At 32.2% G+C, this 19,693-nt stretch overlaps 2 protein-coding genes across 4 annotated transcripts; both read right to left on the bottom strand.

Moving 5' to 3' along the window:
* Nucleotides 1-6,595: 6,595 nt before the first annotated feature.
* LOC134712372 (uncharacterized) lies at nt 6,596-19,500 on the bottom strand. 3 transcript variants are annotated; one of them, XM_063573858.1, is made up of 6 exons: nt 19,310-19,500; nt 15,003-15,121; nt 13,947-14,027; nt 10,236-10,431; nt 9,272-9,727; nt 6,596-9,055 (listed from the first exon to the last, which is right to left on the bottom strand). In XM_063573858.1, the coding sequence occupies exons 2-6, from the start codon at nt 15,017-15,019 to the stop codon at nt 8,579-8,581; spliced, it is 1,227 nt and encodes a 408-aa protein (XP_063429928.1). In that variant the 5' UTR covers nt 15,020-15,121; nt 19,310-19,500; the 3' UTR covers nt 6,596-8,578. The 3 variants fall into 3 exon arrangements, with proteins under 3 accessions (XP_063429928.1, XP_063429927.1, XP_063429929.1); XM_063573857.1 differs by having other exon boundaries at nt 15,003-15,076; nt 19,310-19,499; XM_063573859.1 differs by lacking the exon at nt 13,947-14,027 and having other exon boundaries at nt 15,003-15,076; nt 19,310-19,498.
* LOC134712373 (actin-binding Rho-activating protein-like) lies at nt 18,183-19,303 on the bottom strand. The gene has a single exon (XM_063573860.1). It carries the CDS (start codon nt 19,054-19,056, stop codon nt 18,598-18,600), a length of 459 nt encoding a protein of 152 aa, XP_063429930.1. The 5' UTR covers nt 19,057-19,303; the 3' UTR covers nt 18,183-18,597.
* Nucleotides 19,501-19,693: the final 193 nt, after the last annotated feature.

Genomic DNA, 19,693 nt, shown 5'->3' with positions numbered 1-19,693 from the left:
TAATATTTAGAAATCTAATCTATTTGAAAATTTGAAAACTGCAATAGATCAAAGTTTTGATTAATGAGAGACATAGAGAATACTCTCAGGCAGTGGCAACGTTGTAAACTATTTCTTTAAAGCATTTTAGGAGAAAGATTTCCTGGATGCTTAAAACTTGTGTGCAAATAAAATGCTGTTTGTCAGATATTCCTGTTTGTTGTATGACAGTCCATTGTCCCCGGCTTCACTTCCACATTCAGTGACTGCTTCATAAAAAATAAAAGTATTCTTGTTATGTGGTTTACTCACTTATTTGTAAAATCGGTTGACTATATTAGGTTTATTTGATCATTGCAAGGGTCTCCATGTCTGTCAGACAGGGGGGGGGGGGGGGGGGGTGTTGACCTGGCCTGAAACTTGTTTCATGGATCAGTGATCAAGATTTATTTTTATGCCCCACCTTCAATATTAGAGGGGCAATTGTTTTCTGGTCTGTACTTCCGTTCGTCCCACTTCAGGTTAAAGTTTTTGGTCAAGGTAGTTTTTGATGAAGTTGAAGTCCAATTTACTTGAAACTTAGTACACATGTTCCTTATGATATGATCTGTTTACTTTTAATGCCAAATAAGAGTTTTGACCCCAATTTCACGGTCCACGGAACAAAGGAAATGATAGTGCCAGTGGAACATCCGTGTACTGGGGACACATTCTTGTTTTCTGTCAATTCTGTATCATCGATACTTAATTAGCAATCTATTAACTAATATAGTATGATTTTTTTTAAGAATTATTGAAAGTTGTACATGTTAGGCTGGCAGGTTTTATCTGACCTTGAACTCATTTTCATGGTTCTTTGGTCAATGTTAAGTCTGTCCTGTTTGGTCTTTTTCTCGTATTCTTTATGAAGAGAGTATTTAGGGTTCACCTTACCTCAACCTCATGTTCATGGATCAGTGATCAAGTTAAAGTTTTTGTGGTCAAGTATGTATCTCAAATATCATAAGCAATAATTATTCTGTTTCTAACGTACTTAAGTTATACTTGCAAATAGTCGATTTTATTAAGGGGACAGTATAATAAGATTGTAACATGTTCATGTCTGTCTCACTCTGTCAGGCTTCAATCATCTAACCTTGACCTCCTTTACAAGGAGTAAGATTATGTATACATGGTATATTTATAGCAAAGACTGTATATTACTTGTTTGCGCCAAAACGTGTTCTTTTTATGATATGCTACTGAAAGTGACGACCAAATGTGTCAATTTAAACAAACAGGCTCCCAAGAGCCTTAATAGCTCACCTGTTATTTTTTGGATTTAATCTTTTATCAATGAAAAAGCATAAACAATTATTTTTCAAATTGTCCTTAAAGGAAAATTACTCCTTAAAAGGGTCAGTTGACAATTTTGTTCAGAAAAACTTTTTTGCATGTTTTTTGGTGAACATTATTGCTGTTAACAGTTTATATCTATCTATACTAAACGACTTTAGAAATGCAACACTCATTTTGTTGATTTTTACCAAATCTTTTTTGATTCTCTTACAACTACTTTTCATGCTTATCATGCTTCTTTTTCCTTACAAAAAATCGAAATCTGACTTCCCTGTGGTTATTGAACATACCGAATATTTGAAGTCGCACGAATTTCTTAAAGCGAAATTTTGGTCCCATGAAAGATTGTTTCAGTTTCACTTTGTTTTGCTTTGTTAAACAGTTCTGTCAATCCTTTGACTTACTTATTATCTTTTTAAATGTTGCATCTCCATTTTGCCAAGTCTGAGAAATAAAAAAAAAGAATAATAAATGTGCTGCAACCATACCGTATGACTTCAGAAACTCGTCCTACTGTCCTTCCGTCAACGATACAAGTAGACAAGATGTGTTGCTGGCCATCAATGAACAGATCAACGTGTAGTGACAATGAAACATCAACAGAATTTGATTATGCAACGTCATTTACCAATCATGTTTACGACCGCAACTGCTAACCAAATTGCCGAGTGCCATTGAGTACAGATTCATGCCATAAATGTTTCCCATGAACTGCATTGCCAAAGAATTGACTGAAGGAAAACCTGTAAAGCTCTCAAATTCCAACCGCATAATTGCCAAAACCAATCAATGGGTTGAACAAATGCAAAATCAGAAGGCGTAAAACAGAACCCAAAAAATGTCAGAAAAAATTGTTGACCTTTCTGACAATCATTTTGCCGTTTGTAACAGGCAGTCATCGCTTTTGACGTTGGCAAATTCAATCAAAAATAACACAAAACTAATCTAGTGTTGCGTTCCTAAAGTCGGTCAGTATATAATAATGTTCAAGATAATAACAAAAAACTGCATAAAAATCAGTACAACTACCAATTTAGTGGCAGCAACCAAACAATGCGTTGTTCGATTCTTCTGAAAATTAAAGAGCTGGTAGATCTTGACTTATTGAACAATTTTATCTCAGTTAGCTTGCTGCTCTAAATGCTTTGGTTTTTGAGATATGAGCAAAATACTGCAGTTGACCCCTATGTTCTATTTTTATACGACCGCAAACAAATATTGGTATGACGTTGACGTCGTCGTCCGAAGACACATTGGTTTTCGCGCACTATAACTTGAACTTGGGATTGATTTTGGGATATTTTTTCCCAACAGTTTAGGATAAAGGGACCAAAAAGGGGCACAAATAAGCATTTTTCGCGGTTTATGCATCATAACTTTAGTTTAAGTAAATAGAAATCTATGAAATTTAATCACACGGTTTATGACCATAGAAGGAAGGTTGGGATTGATTTTGGGAGTTTTTGGTCACAACAGTTAAGAATTAGGGTCCAAAGGGTCCAAAATTAAACTTTGCTTGATTTCATCAAAAATTGAATAATTGGGGTTCTTTGTTTTGCCGAATCTAACTGTGTATGTAGATTCTTAATTTTTGGTCCCGTTTTCAAATAAGTCTACATTAAGGTCCAACGGGTTCAAAATTAAACTTAGTTTGATTTTAACAAAAATTGAATATTTTGGGTTCTTTGATACGCTGAATCTAAACATGTAATTAGATTTTTGAGTATGTGCCCAGTTTTCAAGTTGGTTCAAATCGGGGTCCAAAATTAAACTTTATTTGATTTTAACAAAAATTGAATCCTTGGGGTTCTTTGATATGCTGAATCTAAACATGTATTTAGATTTTTGATTATAGGCCTAGTTTTCAAGTTAGTCCAAATCGGGGTTCAAAATTAAACTTTGTTTGATTTTAAAAAAAAAACTGAATAAATTGGGTTATTTGCTTTATGCTGAATCTAGTCATGCATTTAGATTTTTGATATTTGGGCCTGGTTATCAAATTGGTCCACATTGAGGTCTAAAGTGTCAAAAATTGAACTTTATTTGATTTCATCATAAATTGTATTCTTGGGGTTCTTTGATATGCTGAATCGAACCATGTATTTAGATTTTGGATATTGGACCATAATAAGTAAATGTCCAAATTAAAACTAAGTTCTTAGACCGCATTCATTGTATGTCAGAAGCATATGTCAACTTTTTAATCACAATCCAAGTTCAGAGCTGTATCAAGCTTGAATGTTGTGTTCATACTTGCACCAACTGTTCAGGGTGCGAAATCTGTAGTCGTATAAAGCTGCGCTCTGTGGAGCAACTGGTTAGCCATAGTGGCCATGTTTGTCAAAAGATCAAAAAATCGGATACAATTTATAAACTAGATACCCCAAGGAACATTTAGTTAAAGTTTGAAAGTATATGGCCCAGTTGTTTCAGACAAGAAGAATTTTGAAAAAAAACCTGCAAAATTTCTTTAAAACTATCAATTTAGTGGCAGCAACCCAACAATGGATTGTTCAATTCGTCTGAAAAATTTCAGGATGGATAAAACTTAGCTAATTGAACCATTATACCCCAGTCAGATTTGCTCTAAAAGTGTTAGTTTTTTAGATATAAGACGACGGACGCGGTCGCCAGGTGATGGTATAGGCTCACGGGCCCCGATGAGTTACTGAAAACGCCCAATTGGTTCATTAAAACAAAAAAACACCAACATTTCAATTTAAACATGAAACAACCATACATGTTCATATTAAAAAAAAACGAACGACCGTGTCCATTCAAATAAAACAAAAAACAAATGAAGTCAACACGATTTCTTTTAAGAAAAACACTTTTGAGATAGTAAGCAATCACCGGTATATCAATACAGAAGAATCTAAATGTTTTTTTTATAAACGCCCAAACGTGACCATTTAAAAAAAATCCACCAAAAGTGACGATTAAAAAACCGCACCCAAACGTCTCCTATAAACAAAAACCGTCTAAACATTAGACAATCAAATGTGTCCATTTAAAATAAAACACCACTCAAACGCGTACTTCCAACAAGAAATTACTAAATGTGTCCATAAAAAGTTAAACAAACAAAAAACGCCCAAACGTGTCCATTAAAAAAACCAACAAAAGTGTCGATAAAAAAAGCCTAAAATGTTGTGTTCATTTAAAAAAAAAACGTCCAAATGCCTCCTTTTTAACAAAAACGACCAGAAGTGTCCATTTGAAAACGTTATCATTATAATCATCTTGGCCGGGTCTTTTTGTTGAAACATCGCCTTGTGAAAAATATGACGAACAAAACCGTTTCATTTTATACCGAGTCCCGCGCCAGTAGTGAGCATTTTAACATTATTAACTAAGGCTATACACATACATGAAAGTCAGATATGACCATATAAATTATATCTTCATTACTATTTATTATGTTGATGTTACGTTTTGATATTTTCATTCAGTACCGAGTCCGTCAGCAGTGAGTTTTTCAACATTCTTAGCTTAAGCTATAAACATCAATGCAAGTAAGACATGCCAGTATGATTTACATCTTCACTGATATTTATAATCCTAATATTAATTTTGTTACGAATAACTATTGAAAAAATGGTATCTATAGCAATCTGGTGTATGTACACGTGCATTCCTAAAATGTTTTGTAATATTTGATTATTTGATTGATTCTGTTAATCTGTTGTACGTATTCCTGACAGGTTTAGTAATATTTGATGGAGGCTGTTCTCTAGTTTCTCCAGATATAATCCAATATAGTAAATTACGAGCTAGACTAAGTACTATTTTTATAGTATATGAAGGAATTTTTTAAGTGAAGCATGCATTTAATATACGAGTATGTATAGATAAAGATGTTTAAAACCTTTGTGTTTCCAACTTAGAGATAAATATAACTTGTTAGAGTTATAAATACGCACACATCAGTGATAGATGTGTTTGAAATAACTTTTGACTGATAAGCAAAAAAAATCTCAAGTATTTTATTTTGTTCGCAAAGATGTTATAAGTATTTGCATCACGACTTGAGTGAAAGTTTGACCCCCTGTCTTGTTAATCATTTACTAGTCGTAAAAAGTAAGTACTGTAAATATAATTAACTAAATGCAAGTTTCGCAGTATATGCTGTTTGTTGTTTGCTTATTGTGAATGACCTTTTCCCATCGCTTGACGTTTATCGTCTTTCGTCTATTAACCTTCAACAAAAATATTCTCCTTTAAACTACTGGGACAATGGGAACCAAACTTGGACCAACACGGAACGATAAACACTTATGAACCATATCAACAAACTACAACCACTGAACATCAGGTTGCAGCTGATTTAGACAGATGCAAACAAATCGAGCCGCTTTGAACGTTTATCTGGTGCCATTATTTATATACCCTAACCTGAGACAGTGGTTTAACAATACGACATAATAGGACACACTATAAAATATTAATTGAAAACATGGTTCAATTCATCAAATTATGAATAATAACCGATTTTAGACTAAAATTAGACCATGAAAACCATATTACCAAAAAGTTAAATTATAAACCACAGAAAAAATATTAGTATATTAAAACCAATAGACCAGTATGAAACGAAAATATTCCTCCGAGTAATCGTCAGACATTTCAGAACTCGCACCAGCAAAATGGAAAGTAATTAATATAAATTGTGCCCACTTGTTTCTAAATCCTCTTTAAATAAATATGTTTAAACTAACTGATTCTCAAAAATCTAGTTCAAATGTAAAGGTCCAAAGTTCTGAGTCAAACCTAATATTGTCTTTATTAACGACCTAATGTTTTTGTTGGTCATTTGCAGAAGGGAGTGTTTGTGACGGAGGTTGATAGTTTCTGTTTATTCACAAATTTTGTTCATTGATGCTATTTATATCATGATATAAAAACCAGTCAGAAAAAGACCAAGTATAAAATACTGGAAACATATAATACAATGTTTTATTTTGTTAAAAAAAATAGAAGAGACAGAAAGAAAAACAATAACAATCTAGCATGAGACAAATGTTACAATTTTTAAAAACAAAAACAAATATATATAATTTCAAATAGCTATAAAATTTGAAATATCAAACATTTATAACAAAATATTTAAAATTCGATTAACATATGAAGTGTTATATACAGAATTATTTAAAGAGCTCAGGTTGCTCACTTGGCAGTCGTGTGTTTCAATACAACCATAAAACAAGTATAAAAACGTTTTAAAATCATACGAACAACAGTTGACAGGAGTCCTTCCGCCTTAACACAACTATCTCCAATATTTCTTCAAATAACATGGATTATTTTATTTGCAATAAATTTAGTCCCAAAAAGCATTAAAAACTTCTTTGACATTCCATTCAAAAGTCAACACATTTGTTCATAACATCTAAAAACAAACTGGACAGAAGTTCTCCTACTCACCTGCAACTGGCTTGAAACTTTACAAATGTGACTGAGGACTTTGAAGTTAATAGAAAATTAGGTCAATAATAGGTCAACCAAAATTCAATCTGAAATGTCTGGTGATAGTTTAGTAAATAATCTTCAAGAAAAGGAAACAACAGATCGAAGGAGAACTGCAATGTTGATACAAACTATTTACTAACCATTGAAATAATCAGTACAATGTAAGACACGACAATCGCTCTCAACTTAAAGAACTACCATAGAATTTAGCTAAAAAAAGGTAAAAAGGTCAATTTAAAATATAAAACAGCTCCTTTATCACCACACGAAATCTATTTCTAGGAAATGCAATGTCAACAAAATCGCAAAAATACCTTTTTTCAGTACTATAAACAAAGCAAATAAAAAATGTATTCTTGACGTATCTTTTTCATGATATTAATGTTTGTTTTGCTTTAATGATTTCTGAATATACATTTTTGGATTTGTTCCAATACACAGGGCCAGGGATCATTTAACAGCTGCAAAACATTCCGCATAAAACATGTGTACTACAAGGCTTAGAAAACATACATACAAAATCAGGCGTTATACACATGAGATAAATGATAACACTTGTCTTTAACATATGTTAAATCAGACATTTTACTCATGAGATACATAATGTGACATAACTGCCAATTAGACGAACTATCCGACAGAGGCCAAATGTAGATGTTATAAACTATATAGGTGGGTATACAATATTCAACAACGAAACAAAACCCCATACCGCAGTAACTGACAGCTAGTTTAATGCCAAAATCAAATAATGAAAAAAAATAGAAATTCCGGCATGACAAACTATCAACAAGTATACATCCAATGGATTTAGTGTAACTATGTCATAAAAAGTATAAAAACAAACTTATTTTTGTCTTGCCGAAATATAAGTATGGACATGATGTAGGACTGTAGGTATTGATAATTTTCTGTAAAGCAGTACATGCATATTGTATTCATCAATAACTATAAAATATTAAATACAGAAAAACGATTCGATGACGAACCCCGTACATTTAACTGGTCAGTTCAATATGGCATCAGCAGAACTTTGTGCTTGAATATTTCTATCCTCATATAAATGTTCAATCCTGTTATACGTATACAGTATTTTTTTCATTTTGCATTTTAATGGCGATAAAGTTCGCCTTGCAACCGAAAATTTTCGTCCTTGGTTAAAAAACATATATTTACTCAATTACATGTTTGGAATAGACGTTGCTATTTTACCCATATAAGATCTTGCAAAGGGTTTCAAGATGCTTTATTCGTTTTTCAATATAACCGCAATGTACAAGTTTGGTGCATGTTTTGATAAGGTTGATGCTATTGCAATTTACATGAAGAATACAATCGCGACCGACTATGAAAACTACAATATATGTAAAAAAAAAAAGACCAGACTTTATTTTCTGAATACCGTCCCACGATCATAATTTTGATTTCAAAATTTAACTCTTTGTTACGGCATAACGGTATAAGTAAACACATTGCTATCTTATACTTCACATGTGCAACGATTACTATATATGAATGTGGTGTGGAACAAAAAAAGGATTCTTATTTAAAAAATATCAATAATAAAAATATAATTTGCCTCCACTGACCCTATTAATGCAAAATGAAATGTTGTAATTGCTATTATGAAGCTGTTAATAAAAAAAATATGTACATATAACGACTCAAAAACTTTCCAAAATACAAATTTTTATATATGACAATATAAAATGAAACTTTAAAAAATATGTAAATCGTATAAAAAATATGAATTTTCAAATTGCAACGAAACAAATAAACGAGATTATAGTTTCTATTCTAATAGATCTGGAACATTAAATAATCTTATAACTTCTTCTTCATCCTGTCTCTGATATAACATCTCACCATTGAAGTGTAACAAACCACGTTTTCTTGCTCTGATAAGTATACCTACAACTTTGTTTGATATAGCAACATACGTTTGGAAAAGTTTCCTGAAAGTGATAGTCACCGTTCCGTCATCCTGTAGTTCACCATTTTCGGCAATCATTAAACAAAGTTCTCCGATTTCTTTGACAACATGTTTATGTGCTTTTATGCCGCGCTTTTCCGTCTTAGAACCTTTTGGAGGTCGTCCGTATTCCGGGTGATCCGTAGGTAAGACAACTCTTACTTTAGGTCCTTTCCATTCTTTGTCTGGGTTTATTACCATCTTGTCAAAGTGGTCATCTTCCAGTTTTTGCCACATGGCCGCCCGATTGGCAACTCCTGAATCGTAGATGTATTGTGTCATTTCATTTGGATCAACCTGAAATTAAAATAGTTTTTGGATCGTCAAAATAAAAAGTAAGAACAAAATATTGTCTAATTTTCAAATGTAGAAAAGCAAATTCAAAACAAAAAGAAAATCATGCCCAAGATTGTTTGGCACTTTCATTTTCACAGTCATATAACTGCAATTATGTCATTTAAACAATAACAAACATATATATACAATACGACTGGAAACATTTGTCATAATTACCTGATCTCTCATTTGTCGAATCTGTCTTGGTGTTTTCCAGTTTCTTTCTACATCGGAGGATGTACTGCGTATATTTGGTTTTTTGCTTTCATCATCACGATTCTGCCAGTAGGCTGCTCTGTCACCAACATCCTTTATCAGCACAACATTGTCTCTTCTCTGGTGAGGTTTTGACAAACCACTTTTGAACTTTTCCTCAAAATCATTACAAAATTCTGCACCACCATGACGACCATTTGTTTGATTAACTTCCCCTACCGTATGACATTTAGTTTTACCATAAACAATTCCTTGAAAAACTTTGGTACCATCTTTAATATCTTTCCTATCGTTATAACCAGATTTATTGTTTTCGCCTATGCCATCATTCATTGTGTATCCATTTCTTTTAGCCAGATCCATTCCTACAGCCGCTTGTCTGGACAAGACATAATCATCATATGCTGTGTCGGCATCCTAAAATTGATTTCTAACTTTAGTATTGGTTTTCTTTTAAATATATGAAGTTACATACAGATGTCACTCCGAATATCAATAAGTCTGGTACAGACAAAAATTCCCGAAAAATAGTGCAATACAATCTCATTGAGGCATGGCACAGTCAACCCCCCCCCCCCAAAAAAAAAAACCCAACAGTTCATGGCAATAATGGCTTGTATTAACAAATATAGGAATATGCCAAGATAAGCTGTATATACACAAACATGTAATCTAGTGGAAAATCTGTGAAAGATTAAACATGTGCTTTGAAAACTGGTCGTATATATACTAGTTCTTTAACAAATCTGAAGTTCGAAGTCGAACTTCTTGCAATCAATAGTGTGCATGCTTGATAAAAAGAAATTTAAACATTTTTTTTCAGAATGCATCGTCAGTTCCTTTAGGAATATTTGTTTCCGTTATAATAGATAAATATAATTCTTCTGTTAAAACTTGCATTTTCTTATCCCCCTGTAAAACTTACATCTCCAACGTCATCCTCGGCAGAGAGAATGTTAAAATCTTTCAGATATCCTGTACTCTTTGGCCTAGGCATAGAGGCCTTTTTCTTCCTGATCTGCCAGGCTGGCAAAGTCGATCGTGTTTCTTTGTTTTTCCTAGCATCGATTCCATTGGAATTCAGTTTTTCGTTCTCTATTCCTCTGGGAGTTTCTGTTGCTCTACAAAGGTGTTCTTGGGTATATTATTTTTTGTTATCTTTGTTTACAAATAACATCGTGATTTGTTTATAGAGTGGCAAAGCAGAAGTTAGATCAACCATAAATGCATAGGGGAGGGGGAGAAGGGTGAATAAAAATATTTCATATAGCATTAGTTGTTAATTTTACCTATTTTCATAAATCTGTACATGTTGTGTGTTATGGTATATAGTATAAAGTTATGAATTGGCGTTACCGTCATCATTTTGTATGAGGCGAAACTAATTGTTTTGCAAAAGAATAGTCCATCAGAATATAAGAAACCAACACATTCCTTAACTTCCTTTTAAGAAATACATCATTTTTAAAAGAAGCAACTATAGATTTTTAAAAAAAATATACCAAGTTGATAGTATCTTTTACGTATTTATATTGAACTTAGGTTCTAACACTTTTTTTGCATCTAGATGTCATTAATTACTAGATGCAAAGCTAGATGAATCATTGTCGAATTGTTAAGTTTTTCTTAAAAGTATTTATGTACATGACTGTGCATGCATTGTTTAAATCAAATTTAATTTGATACTAGTTTCAAATCATTATGGATGAATCACTGCTATTTTTTAACCTACAGTATAAAAATAGCATTTCTGGTTGTTTTCATCTTTAAGGATGTACACCTCTGTGGAGCCAAACATTTCTAGAATTACACTTTTTTTCTAAACCTGGTTTTTGGATTTATATGACTGTAAAAAAATAATTGGTGAAGAAAAAATCATATGGTGGTGTGCTTCTCTTTTTTGTTACGGCCCTCTGAAAGTACCCAATTTTGATGATTTTTCCTTAATTATTACCCATTTTTGGGCTACATTCGTGAAAAAAAAATCACAGTTCCACAATTTAACTTTTTTTCATACTCTCAATAAATATGAAGTGGACCAATCTGAATAAATTCAACTAAAAAAACTATAGGTAGGTGTTTATAAATTATAAACTTTAAGTTTTATCATATGTTGATGCTTTATCGTGTCAAAATTTTTGTCAATTTTGTGATTTTTCTCTTTTTAAAGAACAAAATGCATACTATTTAAACTTCCTTGTTATAAAAGATTGAAAAAATACATATCTAAGAAATATGAAAAGAAAAAGGTTATATGTTTATGTGTCTGGTAAAACCATTTTTTTGTACCTCTCATCTATTTTTCTCAAAATTTCACTAAAAAGACCGACTTGATAAGTAATAACATTTGAAAATTTCATTACTCAAAAACTACTTATTGGAAATACACAATTCTTTCACAGAGTTAAGTTTGATTATGATAATTATCAAAATTCATTGCTATTATCCATTTGTATTACATGTTTTAGAAATAATTCCAGAACGAGATTTCAATGAGACTGAATGAGACTGAAATGTCAGAAGAATACATCCTTAAAAGCATAGTTTGTGTGATACTTAAAATAAAATTAAAATTTGTGTGTTCCGAGTTGGGCATGCAAGTCATCGAAAAAAGAAAACATACACAGTGGAAAACTTGTGAACAATGTATCTCCCTCAACTCTTCAATTATGGAACTAATATACGAGGGTTTTGGGGTTTGGATGGGGTTAATTGATTAAAGAATAATGCCCTTAAAAATGAAGATTAGAGAATAACGGGCAATAAAAACGAAGATTAGAGAAAAAAGGGGTTTATTTTTTGAAGATTAGAGAAAAAAGGGGTTAATTTTTGGAAGATTAGAGAAAAAAAGAGGTGACCCTCATATACAGCATAAGAACGCTATTGAAAACGTTCTGATAGTTTTGATACACAAATATTATCCCGAGAGCTCTGTTTGAGGGATTATTTTGATTGCTCATTGATACGTTGTGTGGTAAAGAAAAATCTATATTATATACACTTTATTGTATACTTTCAACATATGCTTCCTGTTGTGGTTTGCTAAAGCCTTGCAGCCTTGACTGACTTACTTGTCATAAAGATTTTGGCTGATATAGAACAATTGCCGTTGCATTTATTCTACAGTTTACATATATTTACTACTAACTTAATAATAAAAGCAGAGTTATCATTCGTCATTTTCTCTTAAATAGATATATAACAAATGAAAAGATCAGCATATTATTTATGAGTTTGGATGTCCCTCTGGTATCTTTCGCTCCTAGCTCTTATATTTGCATCATGGATAAAATAAGTATAGTTACTATAATAAGCCTAGGTGCTCTAAAGACATCTCCTTGATTGTAAACTATAAAACAAAATTCATGACAAAAATCTATATATTTTGAGATTTTATAAATCTGCTCAGTTATTGATTACAATTTCATTCTATCAGGCTTCTTTTTGCCCGAAACACAAAATGTTATAAAGTGCAATGACTCCTGAAAAATGAAACAACGAAATTATATCACAATATTATGGATTCAAATTTCCATTTTTTGTACATTTTGAGACAGTTTGTGTTTACGATTTTGAAAATTTTACTTAGAATGCATCAAATTTTAAAACAGCGAATTGCTATATATATGCATACTTCTTTTACAAGAACTGATACTCCGTGGGTGGACGTAAATAAGACCAGATAACTTCAAGAAAATTACCATAACTACAAGCTACAAGCATCCGCACTTTGAAAACATGGCAACTTCAAACAAGCGTTTATGTGCCATAATTTGGTCATGCAAACACATAGCGAAAGGTTGGACACACAAGTGCATTTACTCGAAACGACCTAAGTTGGTTACATTTTTTCTAAAATATAATTTTCTTATACCTTGCCAGAATGTAGATTTTTCCATGATTTTTTTCCAAAAGTGTAAAAAAGACCTTACAATTTAAGTCACCGTGCTATTTTTCAAGATACCAGTCGCTCGCTGTGAAAGAATTTGGTAATATGATTCAAAAAGATAGGAATCAAAATATGCTTTAAAAAAATAAAAATAAAATGGTATAACCGACCTTATTTTTTTGATACAAGTAAAACATGAAAAGTTCCCTTTCATTCATTATAGTTACGTATTTTACTGATTGAGTTATCTTCCCTTAAACTGGTAAGTTGACAGTTAGATTCTAACAATCACAAATATTTGGTATTTGACAAATCAGTCTAAATAATACAATAAGTACTTGTTTTTCGTCTTTGTAATATCGAATATTCCAATCCATTAATTGTCAAATCGTCTCAAAATTTGTAGACTTCAGTAAAGTACTAGACCTATTAAAAACTGCTATTTAACTATCCAGGATGTTTTCCATTGACAATTTGAACTTGAACAGATGTATGCACAATGTAACAATATTTTATTTTGAAAGTTTCTCGTTACAGTAAGGGGGGTCGTAGTGATCGATAACTTAACTGGAAACTTGTTTCAAGAAAATGGTACCTTGCGTTGGACTACACTATAGAAATTGGTTGGTGGATAGATCTAAAAATTCTTTTTATTACTTTTCTTTTTTTTACTTTTTTTTATTTATCAATATGCAGCAAATGCATTGATGCATACATGCCTAGCAATACAAGCAGTCTTGTTCTTACGTCTGCTGAACTTGGACCAGTGGTGAGTACAATTGGTTCTCAGAATCGGATCCCCACCCTTGTTTGATTTTCTTGAAAATCCTGTATAACATTCAACAATATTCTTGCATGAATTATATCATAACACAAACAATGAACTAAACGAATGATTATGATTGTTGTCTCTATATTCTAGTGTTTTGTCGCTGTCGAATACATCGAATAATAGAAGACTGGCGATCACTAGTTCAACAATTAATCGTCATCAACAAGAATTGGCATACTAAAATATCTCGCCTGGTGCATAGAAGCCAGAAGGTCAATAACCTTCATACATAGGTCAGGGTCATTAAATCATCCGATGCGTATGTGCTTCTTAAAATATATTGAACTGCAATTATTGTGAAAAAAAATCTCCGGAAAAATATTAAATACAGATGTTATTCGAAGCCGGACAAGTGGAGGATAGGTCATGGCCATATGAAATCTATCAGAAATATATACACACCAATCAATTAATGCATATACCAAAATATTATTGATCAGTCATACAGAATTATCGAAGATAACAATGATTTGTCGATACGAATTATTCATCAAAGATTATCCTGCTTTACATTAATTAGAGTGGGTGTGCATGATGTAATATGCTTTATGATGAATATACATCTACTATATATACTATTTACCTAATCATATGAAATGTTTCAGATTGGCATAAATAAAATATTTCAGATTGGCATAAATGATATGGTTCAAATAAAAGATTGGTGCAAGTGAAACGTATACCGGGTCAATGCTATTTCTTAAAACTATTTTCCCCTACGGCCCCTTATATTCTTAAACAAGTAAAAGTCTATAGTTAAAAAGTCGAATGCCAAAATTAAAATCTGCAAAACGTTAAAAACAACCTATTAAACATTAATCGCCATTGAGTATTTACCCGCTATTACCATCAAATAAATATAGCCTAGGACGAATATATAGATTAATTATGAATTATAACACAAAGTTTAAACAAGTGTGTATCATAAAAATCCACATGTCAGCACAATTTAACTATCTTATGGTTCAAACCTCTTTCCAGTCTTCATAGCTCATGTGTTCCTATATTTGTAGTCTTTCCTTTAATATGTCCCTTTTATTGGTACCTTAAAAGAAATGCAGTGTAAAATTCTGAGTGGTACAAATTTACTCTTAAAATGAAAAAATAGTAAAGACTGTCGGAGATTTCTGCAGTTTTTCACTGATATGTTGGGTTATTTTTCACGATATGTTTATAGTACAAGTCATAGTCTAAAGCCACTTAGGGACATCAAAAGTTCAATGAAGGATAAAAAACTTAATTTACATAGTTTTTTCACTGACCCCCCTACCCACCTCTTAACTTAATAAGGGAAAATTGATTGACCCATATGGATATATGTAAAAATCAATGTTGGATAACCAAATCTTGCATCAGTTCAACCCCCCCCCCCCCCACCACCCCCAAACTATTTGAATTAAGTTTTTTTTTTTATCTTACATTGATCTTTTGATGTCGTCCCTTATCTAACAGTTTTGGATTATATCGGAACAATGTTACAAACAAATAGGTTTTAAATATATGGACCACAAGCCTGTCTTGATTGTCGTTTTTTGCTGGACAAAGTTTGTCTATTAATTATACATTTCTAAATAAAAGGCAAAAATGGAAAAAAAAGTTGGTAAACACTGTATTTTTAGAGACCATGAACTCTTGCAATTAGTCGATCTGCTATTTCAATCATAATGACTTATTTGTACCTCTTGTTTTCCAGATCATTTTTGCTGTTCAAGGTTTCATATTGTCGTTTTCAAAATATTAGGGATACATAAAAAAAAAATCAGAAATCAAAATCTGGTAACGGCAACAACATCTGAAAAGGAGTCGATTGTCGACTTGGTCAATTTTGACTCATTATAGATCTTATATTTCTTTTGTTATATTTTCTATATTCAAAAGAAGCCAAAAATATGGGCGGAATTAAATCCTTTAAAGTGTCGACTGACGATTTCGATCTTGTTGAGATATTTGAAAATATGGTGTTGCTGATCATTTTTGTTATAAAGAGTTTTTTTTTAGCTATATCTTTAATAGTTTTCAAGATAATTGCTATAAAACTAAATATGAGCAAAAATTAGTTTTATCTTATTTGTAGATCTTTCTATCTTGCTGATCATTTTGACCGTTTATAGATTATTTCAAATATAGTTTTTTCCAAATAGCAAAAAAGGCGTTGTTGCTCACCATGTGCTATAATATTCGCCAAAACGCAAAAAATGGATTAAACAAATCGCCAAAATGTATAATTAAAGATTGACACACAATTTCGCTACGCCATGTTGATTTATTTGCAGTATCCATGTCATGTAATGTTAATTTGTTGCAGAGTCATGGATACATAAACCTGTGTTTATATATATATGCTAGATCATAACTTTCAGATCATTTTTTTCTGTGAACCGAGTTCTTTCTATCCCATACAATTTTAAACACAAAAAGAAAAGATAAGAAATGGGCAAATTCACCAATGAAGAGCAATAACTTCTACAAGGAGTCAACAGACCACTTAAAACATATTCGCATGTACATCTTTTGAATATAGATTTCAAATACCTGTTTATAGCCAAGAACGCAAAAAAATAAGTTCACGTCGTTTTTTAAAGTCACCTGTCCTAGGTCAGGTACATGCAGTTCAGTGGATGTTGTTTGTTCGTGTGGTTCATTAGTGTTTCTCGTTTATATATATATATTAGTACCTTGACCTATAATGGTTTACTTTTATAAATTGTTATTTGGACGGATAGTTGTCTCATTGACACTCATACCACATCTTCCTAGCTATATCTATAATGGTTTACTTTTATAAATTGTTATTTGGACGGAGAGGTGTCTCATTGGCACTCATGCCACATCTTCCTATATCTATAGACCAGTGGTTTTCCTGTTTGAATGTTTTTGCACTTGTCATTTTGGTGCCCTTTATAGCTTGCTGTTCGTTGTCAGCCAAGGTTCCTTGTTGAAGACCGTACTTAGACAAATAATGGTTTACTTTTACAAATTGTGAATTGGATGGAGAGTTTTCTCTATACACTCAGATCACATCTTTTTATATCTAACACCTCCTATAACTGAACAGAAGTAAGTGAAAATATAAAATGTAAAAGACCACAAAGCACCAAGCACGGACAAAATACAACAGAGACTATTTGTGCATGCTAAATCTACGGTAAACCGATTTTCTTTACAAGATACCTCAAATAGTTTATAAGATATCGTTTATAGATTATAAGATAAGATATGATATCGTTTATAGATTATAAGATAAGATATGACATCTTATATAGATTATAAGAGATCCCATAGTTTATGAGATATCTCATATAATAATTTATATAAAAAAAACATAAATCAAAGTAATGGGTAAGGGTAGGACAAAGAAAGACTAAGCCTTACAGTATAAAATCTGAAATGCTAAAAAAAATGACGCTCATTTTACATATTTGAACATATCCGATTGCCGCCTTACTTATCATTAAAGATTTTTGTAAAAGATAACAAAAATTTACGAAAAATTGGTAAAAATTGACTGTAAAGAGCAATAACTCCTTGAGGGGTCAACTGACCATTTCGGTCATGTTGACTTTTTGTAGATCTTACTGTCCTTAACATTATTGCTTTCTACAGATTATGTATATATATATAATAATATTCAAGATAGTAATCAAAAACGGCTAAATTTCCGAATAAAATTACCAATTTAAGGGCAGCAACCTAACAACGGGTTGTCCGATTCATCAGTCTAAAATTTTTAGGGGAGTCGCCCAAATAGATCTTGACCTGATATACAATTTAAGCCTTCATAGATTTGCTTTAGATGCTTTGGTTTCAGAGATATAAGCTAAAAACTACAGTTTATCCCTATGTTCTATTTTTAGTCATGGCGGCCATCTTGGTTGGTTGCCCAGGTCACCGGTCATATTTTTAAAACTAAAAACCCCAGTGATGATTGAGGCCAAGTTTGGTTAAATTTGGCCTAGCAGTTTCAGAGGAGAAGATTTTTGTAAAAGTTAACGACAACGACGACGACGGACGCCCAGTGATGAGAAAAGCTCACTTAGCCCTTCGGGCAAGGTGAGCTATAATGGGTTTCTGGCTTAAGCGGTCTATGCATAAATCATTTTGAACACGGATTTCTGTGGGAATTCGACAAAAAAATGTATATAAGACTAGTATGTCGATTTTTAAATAATTGTTTTTAATTTAAAAGAGATTTTGAGCACATAAATGTTTACAACAAAAGTTTTGATTTGAATTTGAATTTTAAGCAAACGCACTTCAAAATCAAATACTGAATATGTTTGTTATATATTCTTATGCCAGTTAATCTACATTCGTTCACATTAATCATTTAATTAACGATAAATCATTCCGATCGACTAAGAGTTTTCATCGTCCAGAACTAAGATTCGTGATATACTAACAACGTCTACAGTCCTAGTTTGACAAAGGGAGTGCAGGTGCGCTATAATCCCACTGCCCTGTAGTGCCACATTCTGATGTTCTTAAAACGGGTCCACGGTATATGTCACTTAATTTGCACATAGTCCCATACGTTCCTTTTCTGGTAAATAGTCACAAAAACAAACACTACGGTCTTTCCGGTAAAGTCCTTAATGTTATCACTTTTTCTTCATCCCGTCCTTGATACAACATTTCTCCTTCAAACTCCACAAATTTATATTTTCTAGCTCTAAGTAATGTTCCCACTAAGTTATTAGATATCATAAGGAAAGTTTCAAATAGTTCACCAAAAGTAATGTTATAACTTCCATCTTCTTGGTGCTTTCCCAAGTCATAAATGACATAACAAAGACTAATTACTTCACGACTACTTTGTTCACCTGCCTGTTTCCCTCTGATTTCAGTTTTTGATCCTGATACGGGGCGTCCATAATTTTCATCGTCTTTAGACAATTTTTGGCGATGTGATGCTCCCTCCCAATCAGAGAATGGGTTGATAAGTTGTTTCTCTTTGTGGTCGTCTGCTCGTTTTTGCCACATCTGCACTCGATTTGTCAAAGGCTGTTCATCCATTTCTTGTTCCATAATTACCTGAAACAGTTCTTGATATTACTTGACTCCAAAACGAATTGTCTTATCAATATCACCCACTTAAATTCTGTTGAAAAACTTTCTGCGTGTTCATAATGTAAATAATAGTCAGTAAAAATAGTAGATCAGAATGCACACGCCAGATATAATATTGATTATGTTTGTATAATTAACTTTAACGAGTATATTCTCACTGAACGTTGATATTGAGACCTGCAAAGTTTTATACTTTAAATAGTTTACATACCACGAAACTTGGTGTAGTATTCCGTCCAAAGTCAATTATTTGCGAAACTCCTGGAAATTATCAATGGAATTAAACACCCACTTCTTTTTTCAGATACAGCTGATCGTTCTTACAGCACAGCACGCGCATACCACGTGCATTTCGGTAATTGCACTATTATAACATAGCAGGTAATTACCTGACATTGCCAGTAGAATCCAGATCGTATTTACACAAGACATAAGAAACCCAAAAATTTCCATAATTTGGTGTATACATCGGGTAAATATTTGGAGAAATATAAGAATGTAAGATTATGATCCTTTAATGTATATAGATATAGGATGGTGTGGTATGAGTGCCAATGAGTCAATTTTCCATGCAAGTCACAATTTATAAAAGTAA

Source organism: Mytilus trossulus, chromosome 3 (assembly GCF_036588685.1).
Source record: "Mytilus trossulus isolate FHL-02 chromosome 3, PNRI_Mtr1.1.1.hap1, whole genome shotgun sequence".
NCBI classification, from domain to species: Eukaryota; Metazoa; Mollusca; class Bivalvia; order Mytilida; family Mytilidae; genus Mytilus; species Mytilus trossulus.
The sequence above is the reverse complement of the archived record's forward strand: the minus strand, read 5'-3'. Positions and strand labels throughout refer to the sequence as shown.